General features: G+C 45.1%; 1 protein-coding gene across 2 annotated transcripts in view; it reads right to left on the bottom strand.

Annotated features, from left to right (window-relative positions):
• Positions 1 to 9071: 9071 nt before the first annotated feature.
• The window catches only part of ABCG4 (ATP binding cassette subfamily G member 4), a 40013-nt gene continuing 33429 nt past the window's right edge, over positions 9072 to 15655 (bottom strand). For both annotated transcript variants that reach the window (XM_081889849.1, XM_081889848.1), the window contains exons 12-15: positions 14336 to 14436; positions 13353 to 13511; positions 11157 to 11275; positions 9072 to 9758 (exon numbers count right to left, since the gene is read on the bottom strand). In XM_081889849.1, the coding sequence (XP_081745975.1) occupies positions 9533 to 9758; positions 11157 to 11275; positions 13353 to 13511; positions 14336 to 14436 (605 nt within the window). In that variant the 3' untranslated portion in view covers positions 9072 to 9532. The remainder of the gene's footprint in view (positions 9759 to 11156; positions 11276 to 13352; positions 13512 to 14335; positions 14437 to 15655) is intronic.

Genomic DNA, 15655 nt, shown 5'->3' with positions numbered 1-15655 from the left:
GAATTATATATTTAGTCAGCCTAATGTTTCAGTACCGTATTCCTTTAGAACTGCTGGATAGATGTGGATGGGAGAATTGCACCTGACTGGTGCGTAATTTACTTCCTCTATTAATGCACTATTTCATAGGCAGGTGTCTTGGAATGTATGCAACTTTTTGAGTAACTTTAAACAAGATTGAGAACTCTCAAGCCAAGTCTGGTGTAGTGGCGGAGTATTGGACTAAGACCATTAGATCCAGTCGTGACCGACTCTGGGGTTGCAGCGCTCATCTCGCTTTATTGGCCGAGGGAGCCAGCGTACAGCTTCCGGGTCATGTGGCCAGCATGACTAAGCCACTTCTGGCAAACCAGAGCAGCGCACGGAAATGCCGTTTACCTTCCCGCCGGAACAGTACCTATTTATCTACTTGCACTTTGATGTGCTTTCGAACTGCTAGGTTGGCAGGAGTAGGGACCAAGCAACGGGAGCTCACCCCGTCACAGGGATTCAAACCGCTGACCTTCTAATTGGCAAGTCCTAGGCTCTGTGGTTTAACCCACAGCGCCACCCATGACCCCACTCTGCCATGAAGCCTCCTGGGTGACCTTGGGCAAGTTGCTGTCTCTTAGCCTACCTCACAGGGTTTTTGTGAGGATAAAATGGGGAGGGAGGAAAACAATATTTGCCACCTTAAGCTCTGTGGAGGAAAGGTGGGATATAAACCAAACAAATAAATCAGTCTCTCTTCACTTTATTTCATGAAAAATCAATGCATTCTAGATATTAACAGGTATAACCATTTTTTTCCTGCAATGTGAACTGGAGGATTAAATTTTATTTAATTTTTTAAATTTAAGGTACAGTCTTTGCGAAATAGAATGTTTGTATACAGTTTGTACCTTTTTGTGTATTTTAATATTGTTTAGAAATGGAAAAAACAACCCACTTACTACTACCAACATCAAAAGTTGTGTTTGTATGTGTGTTGACCTGATAATGTAAATATCGGCAAGGTGTGCCCTTTGATGACTCATTGCATCCAGGTTCATCGTTTTTCCTGGGATGTGACTAAATGTAATCCAGCATCTCATCTGTGCTTTTTGGTTTGACTCAGTCCTGCAATTTCAGAATAAAAAAAATCCCTCTGTATTACCAGTATGTCTCTCACTGCCCACCTCACTTTCCTCATGCTTTGTGTCACTATGGTGATTTTGTAGTACTTTGTTGTCTGTGTTTTTGTGAAAAATGTTCAACAAAAACTTTTTTAAAAAAACAACACCCAAATTATTATCCAGGGATAGGTATGATATGTATTTTCAGATAATAAACATTCTAACTGAAGGGCCATAACAACCTGAGGTTTTCAAATATATTTACAGTGGTACCTTGGTTCCCAAACACCTTGGTACTCAAACAACTTGGAACCCAAACACTGCAAGCCCGGAAGTAAGTGTTCCAGTTTGCGAACTTTTTTCGGAAGCTGAATGTGCTCCGTTTTGAGAGTTACACTTCCGATTTGAGTGTCACACTTCCGTTTTGAGTGTTATGCTGAGGTCTGTCTGTTTTTGCTATTTGCATTTTTGCTTTTGCAGCTCTTTTTGTTTTGTTTTTGTGTCTGTGTGGAACCCAGTTCAGCTACTGATTGATTGATTGATTGTGTGATTGCAGTACATTGTTTATTGCTTTCATTTTATGGATCAATGGTCTCGTTAGATAGTAATATTCATGTTAAACTGCTGTTTTATGGGTTGTTTTTAAAAGTCTGGAATGGATTGATCCATTTTGCATTACTTTCCCCTAAGAAAACATGCCTGGGTTTTGGAATGCTTTGGTTTTGGAAGGGACTTCAGGAATGGATTAAGTTTGAGAACCAAGGTACCACTGAATATATTTTTACCCGCAGGAGTGTAGGAAGCTGCCTTATACTGAGTCAGACCACTGGCCCATCAAGTTCAATATTCTTGACACTGACTGGCAGCCGCTCTCCTCATCTACATTCTCTCTGCCAGTCGCCCAACACCCTTAAGCAGTGTTGGGTCTTGGACCAAGGGGAGGGAATCTTATTGAGAAGTGACTAAGAAGGGTTTTCCAGCTTTTCTAGTTTCCTGGGCCTGCATGAATGACTGAACAGGGCAGAAATACATCATTCCTCCCTCCTTTCATAAATAAGGTTCTTATGCATATCTCCACTACCACACAAACACCCATGGTTCTCTTCTGCTTTAAAATAAAAATCATAAGAATGTAAGTAGTAATTAAAGCCTGCCCGTCCCCTAATGGGGACAGCATCAGACTAATGAAAGGAAATTAAGTGACAATTATTCACTAAATTGTGCGCCCCCCCCCGTCCCCAGTTTCTCTTAGTCCTTTAAAGCCACAGTATGCTTTAAGCTTTCTCCCTTATTGTGTTTTCACCTGCTATTTTATTATTTCTGATTCTTATTGATCACCTTGTTACATTGTCATGATGAACTGCCATTAGAACTTTTATCCGGAAGGTTACAAAGTACAAATTTAAGAGGATGGTCTTAAACAGGAAGCAGTAAAAGGGTGGGCAGAAGCTACAAAAAGGAAGCTTTTACTGAAAGGCACAGTAGCTCTTGGAACCTCAATAGTATCTTGCCTCTGCACATGACACAGGATGGTACCGCGATTGCTGTAAGAGGCTGCTTGAAATGCATATCTTTAGAATCCACCTTGTTTCTGTATTGGAAGTTGTTTTCAATGTTGTATTTTATTTGTTGAACATTAGAGTGAAGGACAAGTAAAGTTCCTCTCTGCTCCCCATGAAATGCCACAGAAATTGGGATGCCAAAACCGTGCATCATTCTAGGAACACGGAAGCAGACCTTCTTCTACCCTCATGTAGTTTTCACAGATCTTCCAGAAACGAGAGAGAACATTACCGTATAAATATAGGTTTTATTAATGTGTGAAATCCAACTGGAGGTCTCCACATGTACACTTGAAACAAGTCATGTCAGCAACTCTTGCAGGCCTCCCTGGCCCTATATTTAAGACTCAGCTTTGAATCTTAGAATCATAGAGTTGGAAGAGACCACAAGGGCCATCGAGTCCAACCCCCTGCCAAGCAGGAAACACCATCAGAGCACTCCTGACATATGGTTGTCAAGCCTCTGCTTAAAGACCTCCAAAGAAGGAGACTCCACCACATTCCTTGGCAGCAAATTCCACTGTCGAACAGCTCTTACTGTCAGGAAGTTCTTCCTAATGGAGATCTGGAGTTCCCTATCTGTTTGCTTTAGTGGCCTTTCAGCTGGCTCCCCACCTTGTGTGAACGTGGCGAGCTCTTGGTGCTGAGAGAGACTGGCTTTTCCTCCCAGTGTGGTAGTTTCCTCAAGACCGACACAGTGGCAAGGGAGGGATGCTTAAGAGTCCTTCAACTGAACTCAACAACCTTCCATGAACTAGGCTCAAAATGGAAACCAGCAAAAAAACCCCGGCACTTTTTGGAAGTGGCTGAGCAATACTAAGAGGGCCGTTGTGTCAAAGCCAATGCTACCCACACTTCCCACTGCTTTGGCCCGGAACTTTTCCTTATCGCAGAAAGGGGGAAGCCTGTTTGTTGCGTAAGACCTCCCAGTCTTTGCCAGCATGTGACTGAAACCCCACTGGAAAATAGCAACAGTCTAGATGTTCCCTTACTCAGGAATAAGACCCATTGAACGCAGCAGGACTCAATTCTGAGTCAACATGCCTAAGGTATTGTGCTGTCTTTGAATCTTTGAATCATCAATGGTGGGTGTTTCCAGTTTTGGCATAAGCTCCTTGAGTTCCATTATTTATTTATTTTTAAATGGCAGGAATCTCTTGCAATCTAGGTCCAGTGGATCCTTAAGTTGCAGGGCTTTTTTTCAGCCAGAACTTGCCAGAATTCAGTCCTGGCACCTCTCAAATGGGAATCATTGCCATTATAAGAGAACAAGGGGAGGTATTTATGGTGAATTCCGGCACCTCTTTTTCCAAGAAAAACAGCACTGTTAGGTTGTTTTGCTTTAGTACCATCAAAGCTGTATGTACAAAGTCCCATACAGGATTCCACCCGCAAAAAACACCATCACACTGAGAGGACAGACAAGAAGGGAAAGCAAGGAAGGGAACGACCCAGATTTCCATGGTTAAGAAAAGGATACCGTGAAGTTCACAGTGACCAAAATGTCTAGGAAGACACACACACCCCTTCCAAGGCTTGTAGCAGAATTGTTCCAAATCTATGCAGGATGGAGAACAAAACCCCTTTTAAAAAATTATTGCCTGACTTCGGAGGAGGGAGGAATGTGTGGGCCACTTGGCTTCCTTCCCCTCTTGCATCTCATCTTCCATCCTCAGTCTCATAGCACCAACGGGTTCAATTGCAAATCTGCTTTCTTCTGAAAGTGTGTGCGCTCTAAACTGCATCATCATGCATTTATTTGCCTGCTGTTTGGGTAGGGGAGGGTCGCAGTGTAAGGGAAGCTTCTTGTAAAGGCTGTCCCCATTTCAGAACTTCTTTCGGTAGCCACAGGCCTTCAGAAGCCCAATATATTTTGCCGCCTGAGGCAAAGGACAAGATGACACACCCACCCCTACTCTTCACAATTCCATGTATGAAAGCCAACCAGAAAGACAGCTGGGTTTTTCTTCCACACTGGCAATGAGACAGTGTCCTTCACTGAAACCGACAGCCACAGGCTGGTTTAGGGGGCACATACCAGATCTCATGGTATACACAGCACCTGCCGCCCAAAATGGCTGTCTCGCTCTGCCTAATGGTAGGACCAGCCCTACTGCAGGCAGCCTGAGGGCAGGTCTCCAATAAACCACAGATCCCCCAAACAATTCTCTCAGAACATGGGCACAAGACACCCTTAATAGAGTACTGCTACCACATAAAGGTAAAGGACCCCTAGACGGTTAAGTCCAGTCAAAGGTGACTACGGGGTTGTGGCGCTCATCTCATTTTCAAGCCGAGGGAGCCGGTGTTTGTCCACAGACAGCTTTCCGGGTCCTGTGGCCAGCATGGCTAAACCACTTCTGGTGCAACGGATCACCATGATGGAAACCAGAGCCATTCACCTTCCCGCCACAGCGGTACCTATTTATCTACTTGCACTGGTGTGCTTTCGAATTGCTAGATTGTCAGCAGCTGGAACAGAGCAACAGGAGCTCACCCCATCATGGGGATTCGAACTGCTAACCTTCTGATCGGCAAGCCCAAGAGGCTCGGTGGTTTAGACCACATCGCCACCCGCATCCCTACTGCTATCCCATAGCACCTTTGAACCACAACTTTTGGATACATCCAGAGCTGGCCAAAGGCAAAGGACAAGATGGCGTCCCTCCTGTTCCACGAACATAAGCTGATTAGACTGGCAGTTCAATCTCACTACAACACTGGCAATGGAACTGTATCCTCCGTTGCAACTGAGGGCAGCAGGCTAGCTTACAGGGGTCATGGTTGGTCAAGTGGCACATGCACAGCTCTGATCTCCAACGGGGGGATGGACAAGGAGGTGGTTGAAGAGGCACAATAGGGTTCTGTCACTGCCACCCTCCAGCATTTGCTGCTGGAGACGATTGTCCTACTTTGCCTAATGGCAGGGTTGGCTCTGGGTACAATACATTTCCACTCATTGTCTGTGTACTGTCTTTGGCTCCTGTCCCAGCAGCAATATTTATAAAAGGACATACACTTAATGAAGGAGGAAGTTAAAGGGCAGGCTTTCCCCCCATCCATGCATTCATAAGGTTTGTCTTTCTGGATTAGACCAGGTCTCTAGCACTGGCTGGGAATGCAGGTTTGAAACTGGAAGGGGTAATTTTTCTGGATTTGCTCATGGAGAGCGCAACATTGCACATAGCGCAAAGTTAAAGTCACCTGGCGATCTCCTTGCTTCGCTGGCTAAGTGCCGGCATAACATTGTTGCGCAGCAGAAGGCTTAAGCAGGACGCTAGCAACTTTCTCGCACAACAGATTGTGCCATCTGTTGCGCAACAGGTTTCTGCTAGGGCAACTGTTGCGCTGGATTCCTCCGTTGTGCAACATTAAAACTCCCTGGTTGGATAGTGCAAAGAGCCTTTGCACCAGTAGACAGAGAACGCTGGATACAGCCCTCACTTTCAAGATCTGTAAAATAGGAATAATAGTGGCATGCTATTAAAATAATAAATGAGATGAGGAAATGATGCTCACCATCTCAGCGTTTGGGTGAGAGGGTGGGCTATAAGTCTCTGTTAAAAATGGAAAGCTGTTTCTCTGCCGATGCAGGGGGCAGCTTAGTTCCTGAAAGGCAGTGTTTAGGACACCACATGATTGCATTAAAGTGCTGCAGCAGATTGCAAAACATCCACCCTAGCTGCCTGCTTTTTTGTTGTTTTTTGTTTAAAAAGAAAGAATCCCCTCCAAAATCTGCTTTACAGATAGAATTTATTCATTTCTAGCAGCTGGAAGTGCAAAGAGATAGGGCTGCACAAGATCAGGATGAAAACCACTGTGATTTCTACCTGCTCTTTCATCACTAGGGACAGAGAAGAAATCCGACTTGGTCCACATTTTAAGGGAAACCTACCTAATTCATACTTCTGGAAACAATTTGTGAATCGAAACACAGCTGCCCTTTGAAATTTACACTTCTCTGAATTTTGCAAAGTAGTTCTCTAACCAAATAATGTATGCAAAATAATAATAATAATAATAATAATAATAATAATAATAATAATAATAACCCACCCAGCATACATTGGAGGGAAGTGTGCATTGATATGCATGTACAGTATTTGTGAAAATAACAAATGCATTACAGTTCAGAAATTGTCTTGCAAAATGTGTGCATTAGGAGAAATGTGTACTAAAATGCTGATAAATTTTCATGAACACTTTTGAAAACAAAGAAATTCACAAACTGCTGCAGAAATGTGGTGGACTGAACTTGGAAAAAAGAGAAATGGGGAGAAAACAAAATTGAGCCACCTCTTTCTCCCCTTTCCATGAAATGGGCTCTCTTAAAAGGCCTCACAACTAACCACCCTGATCTGGAATAAAACACAGCATTGAGATGCCTTGACATAGACATCCTCACTCTTTGGCTCATGTATCACTACCTTATCTTCCTATATAAATAAAAATGTAAGGCTGTCGTCATGCTGCAGTTTGCATGGCTGCTAATAGGTGGCCGCACCAACTCCAGCGTGATGAATGGCAGGCAGGCGAGCACTGTTAGAAGGTGACCTCCTGTTTAACAGAGGGGAGAGAGGAGCTTCACACACTGATTAAGCACATTAGCAGGGTTTTGGCGAGTTGAGTGAGCGAGGGCAGCAGCCCCTGGTAAATATACTCAAAGCCAAAGACTTTGGTGGCCTTTGTCACAGGGGATACACTTCATGGGAAAGATGAACCAAGCTACCCATAAAAAAGCATAGTAATGGATGTTATTGCTACTACAGATGGCAATGTACTCTGCACCCCTGCCCCTTTCTCTCCCATGAGGAACACAGACAAGGTGGAAGAGCTACAGGTTGGGGCATCCTCTTGACAAGGGACTACCCTCTTCCCAAGTGCAAGAGCTAGTGAAGGAAGAATCGGAGCCCAAAATGGTTCTTTGTCATCCCAGTGGCCCATCGCCACCAAAGGCTCAGAGAAAGGCAAAAGCATCCTTGAGTCTGCCAATTTTTTTGGTAGTGCCTGCTACAGACAAACAACTTCTGCAAATGTAAGATTGCTAGAAAGGTAAACAGGCAGCAGGGACAGAGAGGGAACGGAAAAGAGAGGAAATAACAATTAGGTGATATGCCATTGATTGTCTCAATATTTAAGATTGTATTCCAGCAAAGGAATGGCAAAGAACCTCGGCTGCACCTTGGCTTCATCGTGCTATATAGGTGGCAATCCAAGAAGGACTGGGGATATGCAAAAGTCCTAGACCAGCACTTTTCCCTCTATAGCAGCATAAAGATTATGGCTTTATCAGTGAGCTGAAAGTGGCATAACAGACCTATCATTTCTCATGGTGTGTAGTCCTTTATTTACCCCAGTTTTCTCTGGTCAAACAGGCCATCCGAGTTTATGTTGTGCTTCAGAAAAAACCCTCTGAAACCTGCTTGACCAAAGACAACAAGGAAACAAGAGAGGAGTGCCCATGCCATGAGCATTGATGGTTCTATGGCACCAGTACTAATTCTCACTTGAGTCTGTCTCCAGCCTACAAGGGCACCAAAGTTTTGTGGGACCCAATCCTATGCATGCCTACTTAGAAGTAAGACCCATTCAGGTCCAATGGGACACTAAGTAAAATTCTGCGCCAAGTAAAAGCTGGGATTCTGCAACCCGCATACCTGAATGCAAAATTGCTCCATTTGCATATTTGATCTCGTGTTGCAGAATTCTTATTCTGCAGTTTTCATTATTCTGTATTGTTTATTCCTATCTTGACAATCGCAGAGATGGTGGAAGAGCTATGCAGGGCACTGACAGCCCTTTCCCTCCCCCTTTATAACTGAGGTACATCAAGGGGTTGGATTCTGTAGCTAGCACAACATTCCATGCTCACACGGAATCACGGCATAAACACAGCCCTGACTACACTCTCCAGCCCAAGAAAGGCTGTGGGTGTTCTGACATGCTACTAAGAAATTTAAGCCTCACCTCACCCTACAAACAAGGCCCTCTAATCCTGCAGAATCCTCTCGGAGCCGGTTGCTCTGATCTCCTGTTCTAGGCCTGCCTGCGACTCTTGCAAAAATTGCTCACGGATTGTAATTTGGTTTTCTTGTAAAGAAAGAAGAAACGGAGATATTGGGATTGGGGGGGGGGAGGAAAATACAAAAAAAATAAAATAATCCCCATTGCTACAGTTATGGCAAACATTTAAAGCCTTGTGCGAAACACACACATACCCCCCTAGTAGAAGTCTTCCAGTTTCTTAATATTGACACACATGCTACAGTTATGTCCGCAAGCGAGCAAGTCAAAAAACGGCACAAAAACGGCGGCACTACAAAACTGTGCTTTGCAGAGGACGTGGTTGCCTGTAGCAAAACCCTCGTTTTGCCCCTCGCCCACCCCACCCCACCCCTGCTTCCCACCCCTCGTCTCCTTTTCCCAACCCCCCTGGGTCCTGCCCAAATTGATTCCAGCATTTCCCCATCCACCTTCCATTTCCCCTCCCGGTGGAGCAGAAACCAGGTTTCTTCCAAGTGCTTTGCTAGGGAAAGGTTTGGGCATCCTAATGAGGGCAGGTTTCCCCTCCAGCTGATATTGCTCTGGGAAGAGAGTTTTGACACATTCCAGAATTTTACCCAAAGAAAAGGGAGAGGGGGGGAAGGAAAGACCATTTTGCCAATGAAGAGAATGCCTGGAAATATTAAAACAGTTCCGAGATGTCTCATCAACTCTTCTCGACTGAGGTGACGTCAGCCACCAGCTACCCAACAACATCAACCCTCTCTGAGTCCACGACGCACAGATTTTCCCCGTGTCCTTTGGAAAGTAGGTTCGTGGGGCAGTCAATAGCATCTGCCAAAGGGCATCGGGGATTTTGCCCAAGTCCCCTTTTTATCTTTCGGACTTCACCTTGTACTTCAGGGTGAGGTAAGCCATGAGCCTGAGGATGATGAAAAAAATCCCTAGGACGATGAAGTCAAGGTAGAGCTTAGCTTCCTCCACGTCCAATTCCTGGAGTATCTTTATCGGGTCCTTGAAAGGACAATCGGGCACCTTACATTCCAATTCTTCCCGCTCCAAGGAGTAGATGGTGAGGATCACACCTTCAAAGCCGTACCTGTATGCCAAGATACAAAACGGTGTTGTAAATATAATATTAATGCATATTCAGAGATCCCTGAACTTTTAGGCTACTTCCAAATGAAAGCTAAAAAACCTGGGGTGTTCACAGGGTGGTATTCACTGCTGGTCCTACTCAGAGCAGACCGACTGAAGTTTATGGACACTGCTAACTTAGCTTCATTAATTTCAGTGGGTCTACTCTGAGCAGGACTAAGCTGAATGCAACCTGAAGATACTCCCATGACTTGCTAAAGTTGAGAATGGGACATATTTTTACACCCCCTTTTTTCAAGAACTGCTGGTTGTAGCCAACCAAATCCTACTCAGAATAGACCCATTTAAACAAATAAGCTTAAATTTGCACTATCTTCAGGGGATCTACTCTGAGTAAGACAAGCATTGATAGGACCCCATGAGTCTTGTGTGACCTGGTGCATTAAATGCTGCTCAAGAAACCTAGAATGTATTTCATATGTTTTGGGAATTTTTAATGGTGGGTTGCTGTTGTTTTGTTATTTTGTTAATCTGGATTAAAATAAACCATTTTAAAATGTGTTTGATATTTTGACCTGGTTCGCATGACATAGTAAGGCAAACCATGGTTTCCTGTTACTGCTCAAGTGTGTCCTCCTTTGCTCCTCCCCAGTCCTTTTCACTGCCACACCAGGCTGAGCTAAAACCAAGGTTTTCGTATTTCCTTCATAGCCAAGAACAGCACGTTTCTTTAATAAAGTTTATGTCTGGTTGTAACAAAAAACAACAACCCTTGAGGTGGTTTGCAAAAAGAACACTGAAATTATCATACTCCAACTCTTAAAAGCAACAACTGAAAACCCGCAAAAAATAATTAAAGCCCAAGATCAGCTAAAAAGGAAATTAAAACGCATGTCAACACTCTACATGTCTGAATAGGCTTGCCTAAACAAAAATGTTTTTAGCAGGAGACAATAACAGTACAGTGAAGGCACCTGTCTGGTGTCAATAAGCAGGTTTGAGGCTGCCACACTGAAAGAATGATTTCTTATAAATGCAAGAACGAGTATTATGCAGCACCTATAACATTACCAGTTCTGCATATCCTGGTCCCAAGCTTTCAAGAGCTTTATATACCAAGAGTAACACCTTGAACTTGGCCCGGTAGCGAAAGGGCAACTGGTACAAGTATCTGAGCAGAAGTTTCCCTCCTGTCAACAACCCTGCTGCAGCATTCTGCACTAGCTGGATTTTCCGGGTTATGTGCAAGAGATTGATCCTCGGATTGAGCACATTGCAGCAATCCCATCTTGAAGCAACTGATGCAAAAGCTACTGTGCCTGGCGCACATCCCTGGTCAGATTGCATTGCAGAGCCTTGGAATGCAGCGAGGTGCGCTTATGCGCGCTAGGAGCCCCACCTGACATAAGAGACATACGAACTCCACTGCAGGTAGGTAGGGATGGTCTTGAAACTCACAAAGAAGCCAGAAAAGAGGAGGACGGGGATGGCTGTGACGGGACCCACAAAGGTGGCCACCTGGAAGACAAAGGAGGAAAGGGAGAAAGAGGCACACAAGTTAAAGAGGACTTCCAGACAAGGACTCTATGCCACCAAATTCAACAGCGTTTTGGTGCAACTGTCTCCATAGTTTTGCATGTGGCTTTGACTAATATTTACACATTTTTGCCAAGCAATTGCTCCCCAAGAGAATGCATTGTTGTTTGTTGTTTTCACTCCTATCGCTGGTTTCATGCACACTTTACCTTAATACACACATTTTTGCCCACAACGCTTGGCTGTGATTCCTACATTGCAGGAGATGGGACTAGATGACCCTGGGGTTTCCTTCCAACTCTACAATTCTATGATTATAGGGAGAACTGCATTGCAGGATGGCTGTGTTTCGATTCTCTTATGGTTTCAGAAAGTGTGAATTAAAGAGGTTCACCTTTAAATGAGAAGGGAATTGAATTTCTCCCCCATCCCTACAATTGGCACTCACATGCTCCATCTTTCAATCTTAATTTCAACCGCCACCCAGATATCCCATGCACTGTTATCTATTCAACAGCAGAGAGCAGTTTTTCATGGAAAGTTTCCATGCTGTGTATTCTAGTCCCAGCCCCATAACCACTTCTTCCCTCCCACCCCACCTTTTCCCATTTGGGTAGGGCTGCCATATGGCTGGATTTTCCTGGGATTTCATGTTCAGGAGGGTATGTGTGCAGGTACTGGGGCACGTGTTCACATTCACCTTTTAAAAAATTAAACCAAAATTAAATCTCCATATGAAGAACAGGAGAGCACCAAGACAAAGGTTACCAACTCCTAGTTATTTCTGCAAGAAGAGCCTGCAGGATCAGACCAATGACCCATTTAGTCCAGCATCCTGTTCTCACAGTGGCCACCCAGACGCTTGTGGGAAGCCTGCAAGCAGGAGTCGTGCACAAGAGCCCTCTCCCCTCTTGCGCTTCCCAGAGGACAGCCATGGTGGTGGGTAGCCATGGATAGTCCTCTCCCCCATGCATTTGTCGAATCCTCTCTCAAAGCCCCCAAAGCTGATGGCCATTACTGCCTCACTGCAGGAGCAAGTTGTCGTTGTTGTTTTAAGATAATATTTATTAAGTTTTTCAACCAACATTTATAACATATCTTTTCATCACCTATAATTTGACTCTTTCAAGCCTCAAACTCCCCTCCATCCCCTCAAGCTGACTTTCTATCTTCTTTACATAATTTCCTCGCATTTCCAATTCCCCCTATCTACCTACTTTCATTCCTTAAAATTCCTTCTCATTGTAGATACCTTTTGATTTCTAAACTGCAAAAACCTTTAAATCAGTCCTGTTGGTGTCAGAGATTTACAATGTTCTTTCAAAAATAAAATAAATGTACTCCAGTCTTTTTCAAACAATTGGGTCTCGCTGGTGGCGGATTTTCGCAATTTGCATTGTTTAACTGAGCACTGCATGAAGTGTTAGAATTCCTGCACCATGATTGCAGTCATGGGATTCTTGTCTTTCACATGACGGTATATGTTTTGACTCCACAGAGTGGGAAGTGACGGAGACAGGATGTTTGTGTTACTGTGTTCCATGAAGTGGGACTATTGTCCTTTGTTCTTTTTCTCTTTGCTCTCTGATGCTAGAGAGAGAGGGAGCCATGTTGCAATGCTCCGTGTGTATTTATGTGTAAATAAAGTAGATTAGCCAAAATGCTGAGTTGCTGAGATCTGTCACGTGCATGATGCGCAAACTCTGCGGATCCCTAAGTGTGCTGGTGTCGGTTGGCATCGGTCGCTGTGATGTTCGGGCTGAAGAAAGCTTGTGAAGCTCCTAAACGATCGTCCAGGAGGGAGAGAACATGCCAGTCAGGCATGTGTCTCTGCCAGGGTCCTACTCGAGTGTAGGCTGAACTCCTGACATGAAGAACTGCTTTTTGGGTCTGAACCTTCCAACATTCAGCTTCCTTGGATGGCCATTGTTGGGAACAGGATAGATCTTGGATAGATCTTGCTTGGATCCAGTGGGGGGTAGCCCTTGTCCTCTTACAGGACTTCATCCCTGTGCTGAAAACCCAAAGCACCACCAGCCCCTTTCCTCCCTGGTCTTACTTGTAAGGAGGTGGATGCTGCTCCAATCATGAGCCCCAAGGACTGGGCCACCAGGGCGGTGGAAGTGGCCAGAGCAGAGAAGAGCAGAAATCGGGTGGCTTCCGGAGGCTGGCCCGTCATCCAATACACAATACTGCAGTAAGTAATGGGGCATATTATCTGTAGGGGGCAGCAGGAAGCAGGTTAGCACTACTTTGTAAGTGTGGGGTTTCTCTCCACCACCCAGGGCCGGCCCACCCATGAGGCAGACTGAGGCAGCTGACTTGCTTGGCAGAATCTTGTGGAGCAGTGCTTCCGCAGGTGCCCCATCTTCCCCTTCCGGCGAGATCTTGCAGGACTCTTGCGAGATCTCACCGGAAGATGACATTTGTAACCAAACAATTTAACCCCTGTGTTGCAAACAATAGTCAGTGATATCCAAGGCAACACGATGACCAAATACAATGATACAATGTCAATATACACTCTTTATATAATATGAAATATATGAAAGCACATAAACAGAAAACTAATGAATCTCTGAAAGTCACAAAATACGCACTCTTAATGGATTGTCTTGAAAATATAAAACCATATAAGACTTATGTTTATTTGGTTTTTATATTTTCAAGAGAATCCATTAAGAGTGCATATTAGGTGATGTTTGTAAGCAAGGTTTCAGAGGGAGGGGGGTGGGCAGCTTGTTGTTTCGCCTTGGGTTAGCCACCCCTGGTTTAAATGGCAGCTAGCTGGGGGAGGCAAAAGTCATTGGGAGCAGAAACAGGCACAGTCTAGAATCCCCTGTGGGAGGGAGATGAACCTGTTGAACTTCTGTCTGCCACACAGCAATTAGACTCTGGGTGGGAGGGAGATGAAGTCCAACAACCTACAAGTTCCCCATTCTTGGGTTAAAGGCACAGAGCTTCTGTTGGGGGCAGGAAATGTGGCATCCCTGGTCAGGAACACAGGCATAGGAGAATGACGTGAGTACAGAAGATGCTTACCTGAAAAGGAATATCCGCCATCGTTTTAGCTAGAAAATAAGCCTTCAGACTGTACCAGTAGTTCAGATGCTCTCTCAGAAACACAGACATCTCTAGCGGGACTGGAGGGACAAGGAGACAGAGCAGAGCACAGCGTCACACTTGTGGGTTCAGTGTACTTCCCTACAGGAGGCTCCGGTTCCAGTGCCTGGGCAGCTCAGCTGCTAGGCTTGGAAAATGGTTATCTCCCTGAGAAACTGGTGGTCTTGACCCAGGCACCCAAACTCAGGCTAGATCTAAGTGTCTGACTCTCCATGCCACTGTGGCAATTGCTCCTGGCTCGCTTGGGCGCCCCCATGTGTCTGGCCTAAAAATACAGAGGCACCAGTACCGCATGTAGATTCTGCAGCCTGGGGATGTGCCTATGGCGTAAGCAGCTGTCCCTCCAAACTGCCAGGCCAAGAAGGGAGCCTGTTTCTGGGCCAGGGCAGGGCTGGGGAAGAGGATCTGGCTGGGCTGTCAATCACCACAACAATAGGTGGCTTCACTTCAAAGCAAGGAATTGGGAGCACATTGAAAGACCTACCGTATTTTTCGCTCTATAAGACGCACCAGACCACAAGACACACTTAGTTTTTGAAGGAGGAAAACAAGAAAAAAAATATTCTGAATCTCAGAAGCCAGAACAGCAGGAGGGATCGCTGCGCAGTGAAAGCAGCAATCCCTCTTGCTGTTCTGGCTTCTGGGATAGCTGCGCAGCCTGCATTCGCTCCATAAGACGCACACACATTTCCCCTTACTTTTTAGGAGGGAACAAGTGAGTCTTATAGAGCAAAAAATACGGTAATTCTTTCATTTCTTCCTTTGCAGCCTGGCATGGGCTGAACTGGACTGCAGGGGAAGATCTCTTCCAAAAGCGGAGCCTGTGGGTCGGTGGTTGGGGGCACTTGTGAACCCAACTCTGGCAGGGATGGGCTCCACTCAGGAGCTTCCAAGTGGATCCACTCTTGGTAGAGCTTGGAGCTGATGCCAAACATAAAAGCCCCACTTGCTGAGGAAGAATCAAGAGTGTGCTTTAAGGCGTCTGATGGTTCCTTTGCAGCTGTGCCTCTACCTGCTCCACATCTGACATTATATATGATGTGAGGTTTTGGGCACATCAGTGTGGTTTGGGGAAAACTGCCTTACAGGCCAAACAGGGAACCTCCTCAGGCTGTATTAGACCCATGGGCTGGAGGTTCCCCACCTCTGAGTGAGAGGGAGTTACTGTATTTTTCGCTCTATAAGAAGCACCAGACCATAGGACACACCTTGTTTTAGAGGGGGAGAACAAGAAAAAAA

The sequence above is a fragment of the Podarcis melisellensis genome, assembly GCF_964234715.1.
Source record: "Podarcis melisellensis genome assembly, chromosome: 15".
Lineage (NCBI taxonomy): Eukaryota > Metazoa > Chordata > Lepidosauria > Squamata > Lacertidae > Podarcis > Podarcis melisellensis.
This window is presented reverse-complemented; position numbering and strand designations above follow the sequence as displayed.